This window comes from Diabrotica virgifera, chromosome 6, assembly GCF_917563875.1.
Source record: "Diabrotica virgifera virgifera chromosome 6, PGI_DIABVI_V3a".
Taxonomy (NCBI): domain Eukaryota; kingdom Metazoa; phylum Arthropoda; class Insecta; order Coleoptera; family Chrysomelidae; genus Diabrotica; species Diabrotica virgifera.
The window spans coordinates 199796952-199816077 of NC_065448.1; the positions used below are offsets into that span (position 1 = coordinate 199796952).

Sequence of the window (19126 nt, forward strand, 5' to 3'; positions counted from 1 at the left end):
CATCCAACTTCATAAGATGGCGGTAGTGTCATTCGTTTGATGTTAAAATGAATATTTTTATTCCTGAATAATGACACTTTAGAGATTATGCTCTGACATTTGACGTGAACATATTGTTATTTGTCACAAAAATCGTTATATTTTAAAAAGTGTTCTTCATGGTTTACTCACTCCTATAGGAGTGTTTGCCGCCATTTTGGGTTCTCTGATTCATTTGTTGGGTTGAATCAGTTCACTATTGTCTTTTTATTATTATAGCAGTGTGTTGCGTGACTTGGCCCTGTCTAAAATGTTCCTCCGTTTCTGGTCCTCCCAATTGTAGATTCTTAGCTTTTTTATGTCTCATCTTGTTTTGGGTTTTCCGTTTGGTCTCTTTGTTGTTGGTCTCCAGCTGGTTATTTGCATTAGCGTAGAATCTGGGTTAGCTCTTTCTATGTGTCCCAGCCACCTGAGATTTTGTGCCTTCGTGAACTTTATTATGTCTTCACCCTGGATGGCTTCTTTAATTTCTTCTCTGGTTAACCTTTTAAAATCGCCTACACCTATCCTCACCAGTCCCATTATTGTCCTAAAAATATTGTCCTAGGTATTTTTCGTTAATGTTGAAAAAAATGACAAATATTTTAAAAGAAAAGTGACATAATTCAAAATTTTGATCTTTTTTCTTTGTTAAATCAGGTATCATAGTTTTTTTGGTTTTGCTTCTTACGCAATCATTTAGAAACATTGACTTATCCATATTGGTTGTTTTTAATTGATAAATTTTAGCAGTTACTGTTTAAAGCTTACAGTTAAATTCTCTCTCGTATGACGCTACAGCCCAAGTCACTCTGGGCTGCTTTCCTCCAGTTATTTACCCTCAATATCCCTTTAGCATCGGTTCTCACTTCGTCTATCCACCTCTTCCTTGGTCGTCCTACAGTTAAATTAAGATAAAAAATCCATCTTTTGTCTCTACTGAAAAAAGTTGTTTTTTGAATTGGTGACACTTTTCTTCTAGATGAGCGACTTATACTCTCAAAGTTGATTTATATAGATTTAAATTGATTTTATTGTTGGTTAAGGTTATCGTTTTCTAACGATAGTTGGGATTATCTGCTAAGCATTCTAGTTAAAGTGATTTACATTTAAAATGGTTTGTTAATGTATTTTGTGCCCCACTATATAAACCATGTTACTTTTCTACATCAACATTCGATACTAGTTTTTTTTAAGTTTCCTTATTAAACAAAATAAATAATTAAAATAAAATATCAACGAATTGTTTAGTCCATGTTTTAATTTTATTGCAATAAACTAAGCTCCATATAATTTAGTAAGCGTAATAATATGCTTTGTCATAAATTAAATCAAGATGAAGCCAACAGAGCTGAGGGGATGCTTCAAAATGGTACCATACAAGTCAAAGTTGCCAATATATTCAATGTTTCATAAGGTGCTATTGCTAGACTTGTGTTTAGACTTTAAATCACTGGAAATGTTCATCGCTGAACGACAAAGAACAGGTTGGCCTAGAATTACCACGCTTGTGATAACTGATATGTTACACTAACTGTGTGAAGACAGCCTTTTTTAGTGCATTAACACTGTCACATTGCCTTCAAGATGCCCTTCGTACCTTGTTTTTACGCAAACTATTTGAAGACTTTTAAAAACTTTTGGTTTGGTGTCTAGGCGTCCTTTGAGACATGTACCATTGATCTTACAATATCGGCATCATCAAAGATTAGATTAGGCTAGAGTACATTTAAATTGGATGAATGGCATTCAGTACTATTCACAGACGAGTCCAGATTTTGCAGATTTTCAGATAGCCATCGAGTACATGTATGAATAAGACCAAGGGTACTAGGAAATCAATGCCCCATCAGATGGTTCATCCATTTGTAGGTGTTATGGTTTGGGCTGGAATATGTTTCGATGGAAGATCAGATCTCTACCTTTACCAGGTCGGTATGAATAATAAGATGTACAGACCATACATTATTGAACATATATAGTTGGTGTCATATAAAAAGTGCCTTAAGTCCAACTTAACAGATTCTGATGGCCCAGATGCCTTGTCCAGGATGCCGGGACACAACTTTATAATTGAGGCCATGTCCTTTTTCTTATAAACGAGTCTTCTCTTATAAGCGAAAATCATTATTCATAGCTAAGACAATCATAGAATCTATGATAGTGCTGTTCCATCACTGAGTTTTCATATTTTTCTTTTTTTATTTTTAATGAACTTTTGTATAAACTGGACAAATCATTAAATGGAATCACCTTGACTCCCTTTATTTGTCTTGCGGCAATTATTTAAAATTATTTCTTTGACGAACCTTAAAGTGAATTGATCTAACACTGTCATATTTTAAAGCCCTAATGTCCTGTACAGTAGGCTCCTATATTAAATCCGGGATGTATTGACTTACACATATTCTAGATAATCTCTAAATAATACTCTTTTGTAGATAATCCTTTTTTTATCATTCATTTTTAGATAATCACAGGAAGATGATCATTCTTTTCTAGATATCCATTTCTACCCTATTATTGATATCTAGATCTTTTAGACATCCCTCCTTTGTTATCTTTAATACATAGTTAATCTTATCTTTTGTATAGTTATTTTGATTTAAAACTTATTTTACTCATCACATCAACACTTGTTTAAGATTCAGATTACAATACAATTTCTTGTTGATTTTATATTTTATCTCAAAAGAAGATGCTTAATTTGGTTTCAAAAATTGACAAAATAATCAATTATCTGATAAAATTTATGGATTAAAATTTTTTTACATAACTCTTGAAACAGATAAGAAAGATCATTAAAATTTTACAAAAAAAAATCCTAATTCAAAGGGGATTAATATGTTTTTATTAAGTACCTCCTACACTAGGATGACCAAATCATACACTTATAAAATAGGGCACACCCAAGGAGAACTTGGGAGCAATAGCCTCCTCCTAAGGGAGTCATCAGGAGCCTCCATCAAGTCGTAATCATTGAAACATGCTTGTTTAATTAATTTGAGACATATAAATCTTCTTCAATTTACCTGTGAATAGGTCATTTGTTTATTTATTTACCTATTTAGCGTATGGCTTACATCACAGAGTAGTAGTCCATTCTTTAACGGTAAAATATTGCAAAACCTCTAAATTTTAAAGAACCGCTTGGATTGACATGAAATTTGGCATACACATAGCTAACAAGTCAAAGAAAAAAGGTGATATTGTGCCGATATGTGCTTTTGCCCCAGGGGTGCTTTTCACCCCCTCTTAGGGGTGAAAAAGTATTCGTCCAAAGTAAGTCCGGAAATTGATAAACTGACTAATTTTAAGTAACTTTTGCTTTATAGAGTTTTTTCACTAAGTCAATACTTTTTGAGTTATTTGCTAGTGAATATGTTCATTTTTTCAACAAAATAACCACACTTTTAGACGGTTTTTTGCAAATAACTCAAATAGTACTTATTTTGTCGAAAAAACATTCCTAGCAAAAATATAGCCTGTAAAAATAAAAAAAAAATGGTGTATATATCACGTTTCTATACCTAGTAGAAGCAGAGTTATAGCTAATTAAAAATGGGGTTTATATTCGTCAAATTCCAAATGGACTACTTTAACGTGAAATAACCAAAAATTAATCACATTTCGGGGAAAACTCATTTCAACTTATTTAAAGTGTTTAAAAAAAGCTTCATTTTTGTTTTATAAAAAAAAAATCTAGCATCAAAAGTAAACAAGTTACGCTCAAAATAAAGTTAGTCCCTTTTTTTGGTAAAAAAATCGGGAAAATCACCCTCTAATTAGTATCTCAAATGAACTTAGTTGTTACGACTTCGCAGGTTTCTTGACCCGTGTATGTATTGTTTATATGATCTGTAAATTTCATCGGTTCAAAGTCCTTATTTTTGAAAGGGCTATAGTTAAAAGGGGTTGAACGAGTCACTCATCACGAATGTATGTAAATTTAGAAACACCAAATCTCAATCAATTTTTGTACAACAGAAAAACAAAAAATACATGATATTTAGAAGAGCAATACTGACTTTTTGTGTTTCGAGATTTTTGGTATCTCTAACAATTGTTAAGTTATTTTGAAAAAAATCATATTTTTCAAAATTAAAATTTTTAAAAATTTTAATTTAAAACCAAATTTTTTTCAAAATAAGCACTTTGAATCAATGAAATACACAGATCATATAAACACAACATAAGTAAAATAATTTGTGAAGCCGTAACGATTAATTTCATTTAAGTTGCTAATTAGGGGGTGGTCTTCCCGATTTTTTTTTGCCAAAACAAAAGCGACCAACTTTATTTTGAGCGTAACTTGCTTAAATTTAATGCTAGAAACTGTTTATAAAAACAGAAATAAAGATTTTTTTAAACACTTTAAATAAGTTATTATGGGTTTTCCCCAAAAAGTGCTTAATTTTTTGGATATTTCACTTCGAAATATTCTATTTGAAATTTGGTGAATATGAATCTATTTTTCATTGGCTATAACTCTGGTTTTAGGAGGTTCAGAGACCTAACGCGTACACCATTTTTTTTTACTTTTTTACAGGCTATATTTTTGCTAAGAACGTTTTTTTCGACAAAGTACAGTGGAACCTCGATAAGTCGGCCCCCGATAACCCGGAAGTCCGGCTAACCCGGACCGATTTTCATCAGACAAACATTTCAACAATAAAAATGTATGTATTATGTTAAAACATTTTATCTGTAGCCGCTTCTGGAATGTCTTAAAAATATCGAGTTTCATTGATAAAACTTGGCTTTGACGATAATATAATGTAAAAATGACTCATGGCACACGGCGGCAGAACGTTCATTATCCATTATCGGGCTATCGCAAACAACAGGCACCTTTTATTCCTTTATTTATTTTCAACTGTCTTTTAAAAAATTATTTTTAGAACAATGGTCTTTTAAACTTTAAACAATGAAAGAGCCACTGTTCTTAAATAACATAACATCGCATAGCAGACGAAATTGACACAACCGAAACTGACTGAGTTTTTTTACCTAGAAATGAACAATACTCTATCTATACTGTCTATACTACAACTATAATAGGTAAGTTAGATGTGTAATATGCATATATATTTCATGTTGTTTTAATTATAACGGACTTTATCTATACCGTATTTTATTAATTTTTACAATGCTCTCCGGCTAACCCGGATTTTCTATAACCCGGATCGGCCGCGGTCCCGATTAATCCGAGTTATCGAGGTTCCACTGTACTTACTTTTTGAGTTATTTGCGAAAAACCGTCTAATAATGTGGTTATTTTGTTAAAAAATGAACATATTCACCGCAAATAACTCGAAAAGTGTTGACTTGGCGAAAAAGCTCTATGGAATAAAAGTTACTTAAAATTAGTCAGTTTATCCATTTCCGGACTTTTAGACTTATATTTTTCACCCCCAAAAGGGGGTGAAAGTCACCCCCAGGGCAAAAGCACACATCGGCACAATATCACTTTTTTTCTTTGACATGTAAGCTATGCGTATGCCAAATTTCATGTCAATCCAAGCGGTTCTTTAAAATTTAGAGCAAAAACCGTGAAAGAATGGACTAAAGGTAATTAAATTTAAATTTATGTATTATACATTACATTACAAACAGATTTTTTAAATTGTGTGGTATATAATAAATAAAAACAAAAATTTTGCAGTGAATACTTATTTATTAATACATACTTCAAAACATACAAAACACAAGAACTACAATCTTTTGTTCAATTTTTTAGTCGTTTAGTCAAATCTTTAGGATTTAAATTGGGAATATTTTCCTTTCGTTTCAGCCAATTTATAGAACCTCTTCCTTGTCCAGTATAAAGTTGTGAAAACTAGAGCAGCCCATTTTTAAATAGTAGAGTACCTGCCAACCTAAATGGCAGCCAACATAATATCCAACGATCGATAACGGTCATGGACGTTCCATGATGGAACTAGAAGAAGAAGAAGAAAAGTACCTGCAATATTGCATAATGGGTATCTACCCCCATTTTGTTGCTTTAATCTGCCCATTGCATGTTCATAAGCTAAAAGATTCTTTCAGCTGATGAAGATTCTTTCAGATTTAGCCATCTACCACCATCGGCCCACACTCCCTCTAAGGGGAAAATTCACTCATCCCAGATACCTAGGGTATCAAGAGGATTGAGCTCTGGTGGGACTCTTTCCGTGTTATCGAGCCCTAGGTGACTTGGTATGCCGGAGTATCTCCCAAAAATTTTATTTTATTTTTTAAATAGTCTTGTAAAGAAGTTCATTTAAACCCAGCTTTTTTTATATTTTCTATGAGGTTCTTCGGAATGACTCCAGTAGTAGAAAGAATAATAGGTATTGTCTGGGTACTTTCCATTCTCCATTGTCTCCTGATTTGTATTTCGAGATCTCTATACTTGGCGATCTTTTCGTTGTACTTAACACGCAGATTATTGTTGTTAGGTATCGCCACCTCTATTAATGTTGTTTGCCTAGTAGGTTTATTAACTGGTAAGTCTATTGTGTGCCACTGTTTGGTCTGTGAGCACGGTGCGATCCCAGTATAGCTTGTAGTTGTCATTTTCAAGCATTCTATCAGGGACGTATTGATAATAAGGGAGATGGTCGTTTTGGAGAAGTCCAAGTTTGCTAGCTAGTTCTTGATGAAGAATCTTTCCTACTGAGTCGTGGCGTTATTTATAATCAGTTCCGACAAACGCCTGGCAGCTCCCGGTAAGATGTTGGATGGATTCCTGGGCTTGACATCCATATCGGCATTTGTCATCTTCGACTTGAGGATCTTTTACAATGTACTTCGTGTAATTTCTAATTGGAATAACCTGATCCTGAATGGCAAGTAGAAAACCCTCTGTCTCGGGAAACATCTTTCCTGATACCAACCAATAGTTTGGCGCTCTATTGTCGACATATTCCTGGTTAACCTCATTGAGATGCGGCCCATGCAGGGGTTTGCCCATCCAGATGTTCATTTTTTCTTGCTTAGATAGGTGATTTATGCGCATTTCTTGTTCCTTCAGTTTAAGCGGTGTTGAGTCATCTACTGTGCAGATTGCACGATGTAAAGTAGATGTTTCAGCCTGCGCCTGAAAATAAGTTCTCAAGTTAGCAACTTCTTTATCTAATTGCTCATCTAAGTCCATGAGTCCTCTTCCCCCTAGATACCGCGGTAATGTTGTTCTCTCTACTGCACTGCGAGGATGATGTTTTTCTGCCTTTGTGAGAAGTGTTCTTGCTTTCCGCTGAAGACTTTCTATATCCGTCTTTGACCACCTGATAATACCAAATGAGTAGCTAAGCGCGGAAAATGCATATGTATTTAATGCCTTAAACAAATTTTTACTATTGAGATATGACCGATTAAGCTGTCTTACCTTTCGTACAAACTCAGAAGTTAGTTCGGTTTTCATTTGTTTATGATCAATTTTCCGCGCTTGCTTTACACCGAGATATTTATACATGTCATTTTCACCCATGGCCTCAATGTTCTGGCCATTTTGCATATCGAAACCACCGGGCTGAACTTGCATTCTGACTATATTTAAGATACGGCACTTGTCTAGATCGAAGTGCATACTAATAAGTATTATTATTATTATCATTATGAGCAGTGATCGCAAACACATACTAGATATCTTCATCAATAAATTCAGAGTGCTGTTCTGGTCTGATATGTGCTTAAAAAACAAACCCATTTCTCGTGACACTGAGATGGTTTTTATCTTTATCGAAGTAACCAATAATTTCTTCACTTTGTTTTTAACTGGGGATATCCTTTAAAAGCATCCATTTAAACTTTGAGAAAGAAGAGAATGGTATTATACCAGGTTCACAACTATAGTAGGTACCTAGACTGCATAATTATTATGGTATAAGCGGTTAACCAAGCAATAAATACAGCAGGGGATGAAGAAGCTTTGAATTACGATTAAGTCAGTCCTGATAACTTGGGAATTTTCAACAATAGGGGGGAGCAAAACGGAACATCAAAACCATTTACTACAAACGAGGGTCTGGAAACAAGGATGAGTATAAAGTACAACACTATTTATAATTTACGTGGATGAGATAATTAAAGAATGTAACGTAAGTGAAAAAAATGCATGTGGGTTACAGAAATTTAAGAAGAGTAGACATGTTAGAAGGAGCATTCGCCGACGACGTCGTCATATTGGACGAAAATGAAACAGTTACAAAGAAATATGGAATGAAATATGTAGTAAAAAAATATGGAATGACAATTAATAAAAATAAAACAGAATGTTGTTCTGAAGCTATTTCCTTGTGGCATTTTTATGATTAATTATTTATATGGGAAATAAGCCACAATTAAAATGAAAAAAATAATTTTATTAACGTTTCGACGCCCAAATCGGGTGCCGTTGTCAAAATACAAAATACTACTAATGGAAACAAAAATGTTGCTTAGTAAAAAAATTCTTCTAATAATTTATTTAATTTGACTCATTTATATCGGCAATTCAGATACATATGATACATTTTAAAGTAGAAGACTTTAAAATGATATTGCCAATATTTATGAGTTGCGTTCCTGGGACGACTTTACTGAAAGATAGTTCATTCGATTACATGAAATCAACCCCAACGCAAGAATATCCGTCACAAAAAAAAAAAAAAAAAAAAAAAAAAAAAAATCATAGCATGTGATCTGTCTTTAAAAAGACAAGCACATGCAACGGTGACATTAAAATTCCAGTGTTAGAGATCTCATAGTAAATCACGAGGGAAAACCAGGAAAAACCTTGTGATACTATCTTATATATAATATATCTTAAATATCAACAGATATCTCAATTACAAATCAAATCACAACATCAGCGTTAAAAAGGGAATAATAAAATCCTTATATGATAGAGCCAAAATTACTTGTTCTAACGAAAATTCATTTTTAGAAGAAAAACAATTCCTAACATCTGTTTTATTAAAAAATGATTATCCTTTATCGTTTATAAATAAGGAATTGTCAAGATTGGATCGAATGGAACAGAACAACATAGAACGGGATCCTACAACATTCACAAGAAATAATACGAGGAAAATATCAATACCATACATAAAAGGACTATCCGAGAAACTTAAAACAATAGGAAATAAATTCAACATTTCAACAACATTCAAAACAAACAACACATTGAGATCTATTCTATCTAAGACTAAACCTAACAATGAACAAGAAAGGACAAAGAATTGTATTTATAAAATACCTTGTGAATGCGAACAGTTTTATATAGGTGAAACATCAAGACCATTAAACGTTAGAATAAGTGAACATCAATCTTATATTAAAAATAGAGAGTTTGATAGATCTCAAATATGTCAACACGCATGGGATAATGAACATAGAGTTCAGTGGAGAGATTCAAGTATAGTACTGAAAGAAACAGATAGTAAAAAGAGAAAAATCAAAGAAGCGGCTCTAATTATGCTAAACGAAACCAATTGTGTCGCAAATTCCTCGGTGGAATGCAGTAGGATGTGGATACCCATACTGAAAGAGGAAGTCAATAGAAAGAAAATACCACAATTAATAAGTCAATAGTCGAGTTAGTACATATTTTATATTTTAGTATTACTTATATATCCATATATTATTGATATTATTTATAATTTAAACAAAATTATAGTAAAGTCAGAATTTGGTATTAATTTTGAGAGTAATTTAAATGTAAGACCAAATACTTACGATGTCGGGATAGTATCACAAGGTTTTTCCTGGTTTTCCCTCGTGATTTACTATGAGATCTCTAACACTGGAATTTTAATGTCACCGTTGCATGTGCTTGTCTTTTTAAAGACAGATCACATGCTATGATTTTTTTTTTTTGTGACGGATATTCTTGCGTTGGGGTTGATTTCATGTAATCGAATGAACTATCTTTCAGTAAAGTCGTCCCAGGAACGCAACTCATAAATATTGGCAATATCATTTTAAAGTCTTCTACTTTAAAATGTATCATATGTATCTGAATTGCCGATATAAATGAGTCAAATTAAATAAATTATTAGAAGAATTTTTTTACTAAGCAACATTTTTGTTTCCATTAGTAGTATTTTGTATTTTGACAACGGCACCCGATTTGGGCGTCGAAACGTTAATAAAATTATTTTTTTCATTTTAATTGTGGCTTATTTCCCATATAAATAATTAATAATAAAACAGAAGTTATGATCATGGGAGAAAATAAAGAAGAAGAAAAGATAAACATAAAAATAGAAGAAGTAAATATAGAACAAGCACGAATCTTCCAATACTTAGGAGTAGAATTAGAAGACAACGGAAGACAGGAAACAGAAATTAATAATAAAATTCAAAAAACGATGAACCTATAAGTACTATGCAATGAGCAATAAATTCATAAATAAAAAGAAATAACAAGAAAAACAAAAATTACTGCGTTTAAGTCAATATACAATAACCATTGGTTAATGAACAAAATAACGCAAACAAGTAGAACATATGGACTAGATATAAACACCAGCAAAACCAAGCTAATGTATCATCAACAAGCAGAAGATAATTCGAGCAAATACGTATGTGAATCAAATGAGAATTGAACGTGTCTCACAATACAACTACTTGGGAACTATAATCAATAAGTTGTGGGACAATACCCAAGAGATTAGATGTCACATCGGAAAGGCAAAATGTGCATTCTTGACTATGAGCTCTGTGTTCAAGAGCCATGGCCTCGCCCTAAAAATAAACGGAACAAATAAATGTCGATCCGACAGCTCAAATTTCTACATATAAATATATAGCAGAATATTAGTGAGTTTAAGATTACGTTAGATTTTTTTAATGACATATAAACTAGGTGTCAATAAGCCAGACACAAAATGTCTACTAAATCAAAGAAGAAAAAGAAGATTGTGTATTGATAGACAGTTGCCCATAGCGTGAATTTTTTTTATCTTGTCATGTATGTCCCACACCAACCAAACTTGCCAGTTAACTAAAGAAGAAGAAGAAGCAAATTGTACAATATACTAACTCCAAATTGTAAGTGAATAAGGGATTTTTCCCTTATACCGCGACGATGAGCTGGCCAAATACCCAAGTAGGTGGAGGCCAATAAACTGAAGAAGAAGAAGAAGAAGCCAGACACAACAAATGTCCTGAGATAAGCTTTATCTTTTTTTTTCGTCATTGGCTAGGTTTCACTACCATAGGTTACTATGAGTAATCAATGTTCTGTATAATAAATAATCATTTTGGTTCTTTTGTCTAATAATTTCGATGCCATCAATCTTTTATTAGCATAGTATGTACGATTCTCACTGAAAATACGTATGTACATTAATTTCGCTACTTACGGAATTCTTCTGATTGATTTCTGTGCCTAGATATGTGAAGGTATTCTTTTTCTCATGATCATCTTTCAGTGCGTCACAGTTTTTCGATTTCTTTCTAACGCATTAAATTGTATGTGACAGAAAAAAGGCACGTCGGTGATAACATTTCGTCAGTGACATTTATAACATTTATTCTAGTTATTCTAGTTGTCGATAGATGGCGCCATAATAAAAAAAATATTTTTTTTTAATTAGATAATAATATTACAAATATAATCTGTATAATTTATAAGACTATAGAAATCAAAGAAAATACCTTTTTATAAATGCAATAAAGACAATTGATTTGTTTTTATTCCAAATTGAAAATAAAATGTGACAACTGTCAGATTTAACTAAAATGTCATGTTAGAATAAATGTCATAAATGTGTATTATCACGGACTTACCCTTTTTTCCTATCATTTGTTACGCACTGAAAAATGATCATGAAAAGGACAATATCCACACATTCAATACTATAGTTGTCTATTGCGGTTGTGAACTATAAATACGCATAGGTATGGTATCTTAAACAGTAAATGGTTAAGTTCAATTAGTTACCACTATAAACAGCCCGGATTAACCGATAATAGTATAAAAGGCCCGGTTTCAGGTAAAATTTATTTTAGGCTTTATTATGGGAGTACCGTCTAGTCAGTGTTAATTGCAAAAGACCAACTCTGTCTACCTCGGTGGCTTATCGCTCCGGGTGGGTCTTAACAATGATCCAGGTCAGATAAATTTAATAATATTTACGACCGCACTAATTGAACTCAAACCATTTACTGTTGAACAAACCTTACCTATATTAAGGAAATGGAAGCTCTTCATTTTGTAGTTTAGGATAACTAGATTCGCAAATTAACATATAGGGGTGCAATTAAAATAAAAATTGAACACTCAGTATTTGTGATATAAATTCATGGGTAAACATTTTGCAGTTAATTCAAATTACAACAGAACAAATTCATAGTATTATTGCTAAATCTAGTATAGTAAAATATTCAGAATGTAAGCATTAAACCTATTTTTAAGACATACACATACATATTATTCATCATTCAATGATACAATTTTAACTTTTTTTTTTTTAGATATGTCTTATCCAAATATGTTAACACCACCTTCAAGTTCTGAAGATTCTCCACATTCAACTTATTTAGTGGCATCACCTAGTTCTAATACATTTGAATATGACAATTATGAGTATGCTCCTGTACAACCTATTATCTACCCAAAGCCTACTGTCATTGTAGATCCTAATTTACTCACGGTAAAAATGGAAGGTCCAACAAGTAAGTACTATTCAAAATGTATTAAGATACAATAATCAAATATGGTAGCATATAATATCGCCGCCGCCTACGAAAAGTATAACTCCTAAAAATGCCGGTAAGAGTAGAACTTTCAATGAACGCCGCGAAAAATATTATTTTCGATTATATATTGTGAAAATTATAATCCCTAATAAAGTGTTAGCGAAAAAATTTATTTTTTGAGGAGTATCAGCAAAAATATCATTTCTGTTTGTGGGTCCTCGAAAATTATAATTACTAAAAAGTTCTCATAAATAATTGTTTTCGTCGACAGAAACAGAAAGGGAAATACAGTGGAACTTGGATATTACGGCCTCGGTAGTTACGTCACCTCGGTTGTAACGTCAATTTTTAATAGGTCTGGCCAAAAACTATTCGATAACATTATTAAAAACCCGGTTTTAGCGGTAAAAATAAAGTAAATCTCGTCTATAGCGTCATAAAATTTTACAGTAGGTTGTTGTTTTTTCATTTTATGAAGAATAAAGTGCAATACGTTTCCAGCCTTGCGACATTGCTCCTTCCAAGAATGTGAGAAAGGCCCATTATCCCTTTGTGTACAGTTATGTGAGCTTGGCAGTTTATGATTTCTTATTATTTATCAGTGCCATCATAAAGAGTCAAATTTTCTGCTGTAATAAAATAGTGCAAATAATGCTGTAATAACATTTTGCCTGGTTAAAATTTCATTTTTTTCTACCTCTTTTATAACGTCACTCTGATATAGCGTCATTTTTTTACTGGACCCTTCAATGACGCTATAACCAAGTTCCACTGTAATTATTGTTTTCGTCGGCATCTATTATGAACTAAATCTTTTCGTTATAAATACACTAAGCGTCAAAATTAACGCACCACCTTAAAAATGGCACATTTTTAATGTCTCATATTTCCTAAACCTGTTGTCCGATTTTAGTGATTTTTTTAATATGTTATAGCATTATTCTTCAAGAATATCGATGTAATAATATTGTTGCTAAACAGATAGGTGTCATTGTATACCGGGTGTAACAATAATAGTGTGTTTTTTCCTCAAAGTTTGGAACACCCTGTGGAATATTCTAGCGTATATAAAATATTGAAATTACAACTCAACTGTAACCTTAGGCTATTTTAACATTTTGCTTTTTGATTCATTGGCTTATGTTGGATAATAAAAAAGTTAGGTACTTTAATAACTAGCAAAGTTCTTCATCAATACAGGGTGTTTCTAAATAAGTGCGACAAACTTCAAGGGGTAATTTTGCATGGAAAAATAAAGACTGTTAGCTTTATAAACATATGTCCACAAATGCTTCGTTTCCGAGATACGGGATGTTGCATTTTTTCTTACAAACTGACGATTTATTTATTGCTCTAAAACCGGTTAAGATATGCAAATGAAATTTGGTAGGTTTTAAGAGGTAGTTATTGCTCATTTTTTGGCATACAATTAAGAATTTTATATTCACCACTGGCGTGCATACGGGTCATATTACCCGGTCATATTACCCGTATGCACGCCAATGGTGAATATAAAATTCTTAATTGTATACCAAAAAATGCGGAATAACTACCTCTTAAAACCTACCAAATTTCATTTGCATATCTCAACCGGTTTTAGAGCAATAAATAAATCGTCAGTTTGTAAGAAAAAATTCAACATCCCGTATCTAGGAAACGAAGCATTTGCCGACATATGTTTATAAAGCTAACGGTCATTATTTTTCCCTGCAGAATTACCTCTTAAAGTTTGTCGCACTTATTTAGAAACACCCTGTATTGATGACGAACGTTGCTAGTTATTAAAGTACCTAACTTTTTTATTATGAAACATAAGCGAATGAATCGAAAAGCACAATGTTAAAATAGCCTAAGGTTACAGTAGAGTTGTAATTTCAATATTTTATATACGCTAGAATATTCCACAGGGTGTTCCAAACTTTGAGGAAAAAACACACTATCATTTTTGCACCCGGTATACAATGACACTTATCTGTTTAGCAACAATATTATTACATCGATATTACTGATGAATAAAGCTATAACATATTAAAAAAATCGCTAAAATCGGACAACAGGTTTAGGAAATATGAGACATTAAAAATGTCCCATTTTTAAGGTGGTGCGTTAATTTTGGCGCTTAGTGTATTTTGGGAGTTATAATCTTCGCGGACACGCATATAAAAAAGAATTGTATCGCCAACACTTATCAAAGAGTTATTATTTTCACTGGAAATGTATTAGGAATCACATTAATCGTAGGTACCAGCGATATATCTTCAATATATTAGTATTCCTAACTACTTGAAATTAGCAGCTGTTGAGCTATCAATTTGAATTTTATTACTACTATATAAATATTAAAATTTGAAATTGAATTGAAATTATTATTACTATATTAGGTATATAATGAAAGTGTAGAAAGACTGGCCAATCTTGAGTTATACCAACATTACAAAAAACCCTCCATAGCAAATTATGTAAAAATATAAAGATTGCGGTGGGCAGGTCACCTTATAAGAATGGATAATGACAGAACACCTAGTAAAACGCGTAGCGGAACTATGGTGGAATGTCGGCCAGTAGGAAGACTAAGGAATATATGGATAGACGAAGTGAGATCCGGTACTAAAGATATATTGAAGGTGGATAACTGGAGGAGAGCAGCCAGAGACAGAGATACTTGCAGGCGGAAGCTGGGGGAGGCCAGGGTCTCCGAGCATCCAGGCTGTAGACCAGAGTCCGACATGGCATAGGGGAGAGAAAGACTGGTCGAATTTGTATAAGAAAAAGAAATGGTAATATAGACCAGGGCGGATCTGTAAAAATATTAGTACATTTGGACGTTGAGAGGTGACTCAAATTTTTTTGCAGAAATTGCTTGAAAATAAATCAAATAATAATATTTGAGTTATCCTCCCTCTCAAAAAGGTCCGGAACATTGTTTAAATAAACAAAATGTCAAAAAATTAAGGAAAAATCCGATTTTTTTCTTGGTTTTTTGATTATAACTTTAAAAGTATTCATTTCCGAGAAAAGTTGTACTGACATAAAAGTTGCGTAATTAAATTTCCTATAATATAGAATTAGTTAAAAATTTAAGAAATACTCACAATTGTTGCAAAATAGCAATAATTTTTAAAAAAACATACAAAAACAAGTATTCGCATTTTACGTTTTTCAACCATTTATGCTACAGTTAGGACCTTCATATTTCACCTTGAAAAATTTTATGATACAGTAAAACAATACTGTAAATTTCATTAAGATCGGTTCAATAGATTTTGCAAAATAAATTTTGCAATCCAGCTTTCGTAAAAAAAATTCATTTTTTCAAAATGTTACAGGACTGAAAATAAAGCAGATAGCAAGTTGAAAATTTTTTTGCACATAGAAGTGTACTGTACCATTCATTTGCAATTTTGCAAAATTAAAATCGCTTGACACCACGGCGTCAGGAATTTTTTTAAATAAGCATTAATTATTGGTGCTACGCGCAGGACAGCGGATAGGTTGCTCTGATTGGGCATTTCAATGACCTTTTATAATGATTGATACGTTTTAATTTTTATGACATTTTGATATAAATAAATAAATTTGTTTATTGCAAAATAAAAACACATACTCTATCCTTTGAAATAACACTTTTATTAGCAAAAACTTTCTTTGTTCATATATTTTAACTTAAATAATAAAAGTTTATTATTTTTAAACATATTCAATTGTTTAAACAATATTTCACAAACAATAATAAAATTAGTTTGATTTTTGTGGAATTAAAATATTAAAATACAACAAAATATAGAGTAAGAAAGTAATATATTAGATAAAGATTAGAAGAAATTTTGGTGGAAATCAACCTGTGTGAATCGAACACAGCTGTCCTGCGCGTAGCACCAAAAATTATTGTTTATTTCAAAAATGTTCTGACGCCGTGGTAATTAATCGATTTTAATTTTGAAAATTGCAAATGAAAGGTAGAGTACATTTCTATAAGCAAAAAAAAATTCAACTTGCTATCTGCTTTACTTTCAGTCCTGTAACATTTTGAAAAAATGAATTTTTTTTGCGAAAGCTGTATTGCAAAATTTATTTTGCAAAATCTATTGAACCGATCTTAATGAAATTTACAGTATTGTTTTACTGTATCATAAAGTTTTTCAGGGAGAAATATGAAGCTCCTAAGTGTAGCATAAATGGTTGAAAAACGTAAAATGCGAATACTTGTTTTTGTATGGTTTTTTCGCAATTATTGCTATTTTGCAACTAGGGTTACTATTTTTTTAAATTTTTAACCAATTCTATATTGTAGTAAATTGAATTACGCAACTTTTATGTCAGTACAACTTTTCTCGGAAATGAATACTTTTAAAGTTATAATCAAAAAACAAAGAAAAAAATCGAATTTTTCTTTCAATTTTTGACATTTTGATTATTTAAACAATGTTCCGGACCTTTTTGAGAGGGAGGATAACTCAAATATTATTATTTGATTTATTTTCAAGCAATTTCTGCAAAAAAATTTGAGTCACCTCTCAACGTCCATCTCAAAACAGATCCGCCCTGGACTAATATCAAACACTTACATAAAGTACTCTTAGTGTAGTTTTTTTACCAAGAAACTAAAATACCCAAAGTATACCCAAAAACAAGAGAAGAAAGATAAAAAGTATTTAAGATGTCATGACTTCTTTTACGTTAAAGTTACGATTGCCCAATTAATTCATCAATATCTCCCCACATTAGGGCGACTATTTAAATCATAATCAAAACATCTTTCAAAATAATATTCCTGGACAAAAACATGTCAGTTTTCTTATTTTAGTTCTTACTAGCAAAACTGTTCTAAAAGTGACATAATATTTTAAAAAAAGTCATTAAATGTAGATTAAAAGTGCATAAGTATAATAAATTTATTTTTATTACATTGTTCAATAGAATGATGCAGACCTACTACGTGAGTTTTGTTTCCTTGGTCTTGGTAGTGACGTGAAACTATTATTTCATTAACAATGTATTTTCTCACTTACAATGTTTATGGGACACAATCTTCTAACCACAGAAATGGTCACGTATATTATGAGATCATCTGATATGTATTGGAAATTAATACATATTATAATTGTAATATTTAAACAAAAAGATATTCACATGTAGATTTCTAAAACGCCGTCCACGTCCACACTCTCGCCGAAGTCGATCAAGGTTCAACAAGTACGAGAGTGTAGACGGCCACCACTACCAAAGTTACTCAAACCATCAACGATGGTTCATTCGCCATAGCCACATTTCTGGATGTGCAGAAGGCTTTCGACCAGGTCTGGCACGACGGGCTTGTTCGGAAACTTCTGGACATCGGGCTACCATTGCAATTTACCAAAATTGTACACTCCTACCTCCACAACCGTACTGTCAGAGTTAAAATAGGCGATCAAAGGTCCACCCCCTTCACTCCACAAGCTGGAGTTCCCCAGGGTTCAGTCCTAGCACCGCTGTTGTACATCATCTACAACAGCGACATCACTAACCAAAATATCCCAGGTACTCGGCTGTTTCTCTATGCAGACGACACGACTCTGCTCTCAACAACCTCTCGATACAACCCAAGACTCCTCTTCAGAAGAGCCCAGGCTCTGTTGGACGGCGTCGGCGAATGGTGTTGTAAGTGGAGAGTCACGCTGAACGCGAACAAAACAACAACAATTGTGTTTCGCGCCCCTTCTGTGTCAAATAGAATCATAGCCAATGAAGACGACCAATATCCACTGAGACTGTTGGGAGAAAGGCTTGTTGTTAGCCCGACTGCGAACTATTTGGGAGTACTGTTCACCAGGACTCTCAACTGGAACGCAGATCTAAAGGCAACTTTAGATAGGGTAAGGAACAGGGCCAGACTTCTCAACGCTCTCTCGGGAAAAATTGGCAAGACACACAAGAAGACTCTCATTCACACTTACAAGACCTTTATTCGACCCGTCATGGAGTACAAATCATGTATCTACTCTCTTTGTTCAAGACAAAAGCAAGAGTGGTTGTTGAGGACAGAACGAAGAATCTTGCGTAGATGCAACTATGAGCACTGGCGATATCCCTCAAACGAAATCCATAACATCTCGAACACCCCCAAAATCACCGAGAGAATAAACTCTCTGAACAGGAACTTCACAATCAAAGTAATCAACGGCCCCCCTTCCGACACACAAGAATCTCTCAAATGTTTCTGTTCATCTTCCGGCCACGTACTCCACCGAAAGCCCAAACGCAAAAAGATTCATGTACCGTCCGCTCTAATGCAAACATGCATTGACGAACTCCCGGTGGAGTACGAAAACATCCTTGAGGCTACCCCGTTAGCCTACCGTACCCACCTCTAACATTTCCTCTTCCCTACCCCGAACAGGGAGAAGTTGGTTTTTTGCGGTTTCCCAACTTCATTGCACAATTATACCTGTTCGTC

General features: G+C 33.0%; 1 protein-coding gene across 4 annotated transcripts in view; it reads left to right on the forward strand.

Moving 5' to 3' along the window:
- Positions 1-19126, forward strand: part of LOC126887133 (nuclear factor NF-kappa-B p110 subunit) — a 147222-nt gene that overhangs the window by 5951 nt on the left and 122145 nt on the right. For all 4 annotated transcript variants that reach the window (XM_050654491.1, XM_050654492.1, XM_050654494.1 and 1 more), the window contains exon 2: positions 12466-12666. In XM_050654491.1, coding sequence (XP_050510448.1) covers positions 12466-12666 — 201 coding nt within the window. The remainder of the gene's footprint in view (positions 1-12465; positions 12667-19126) is intronic.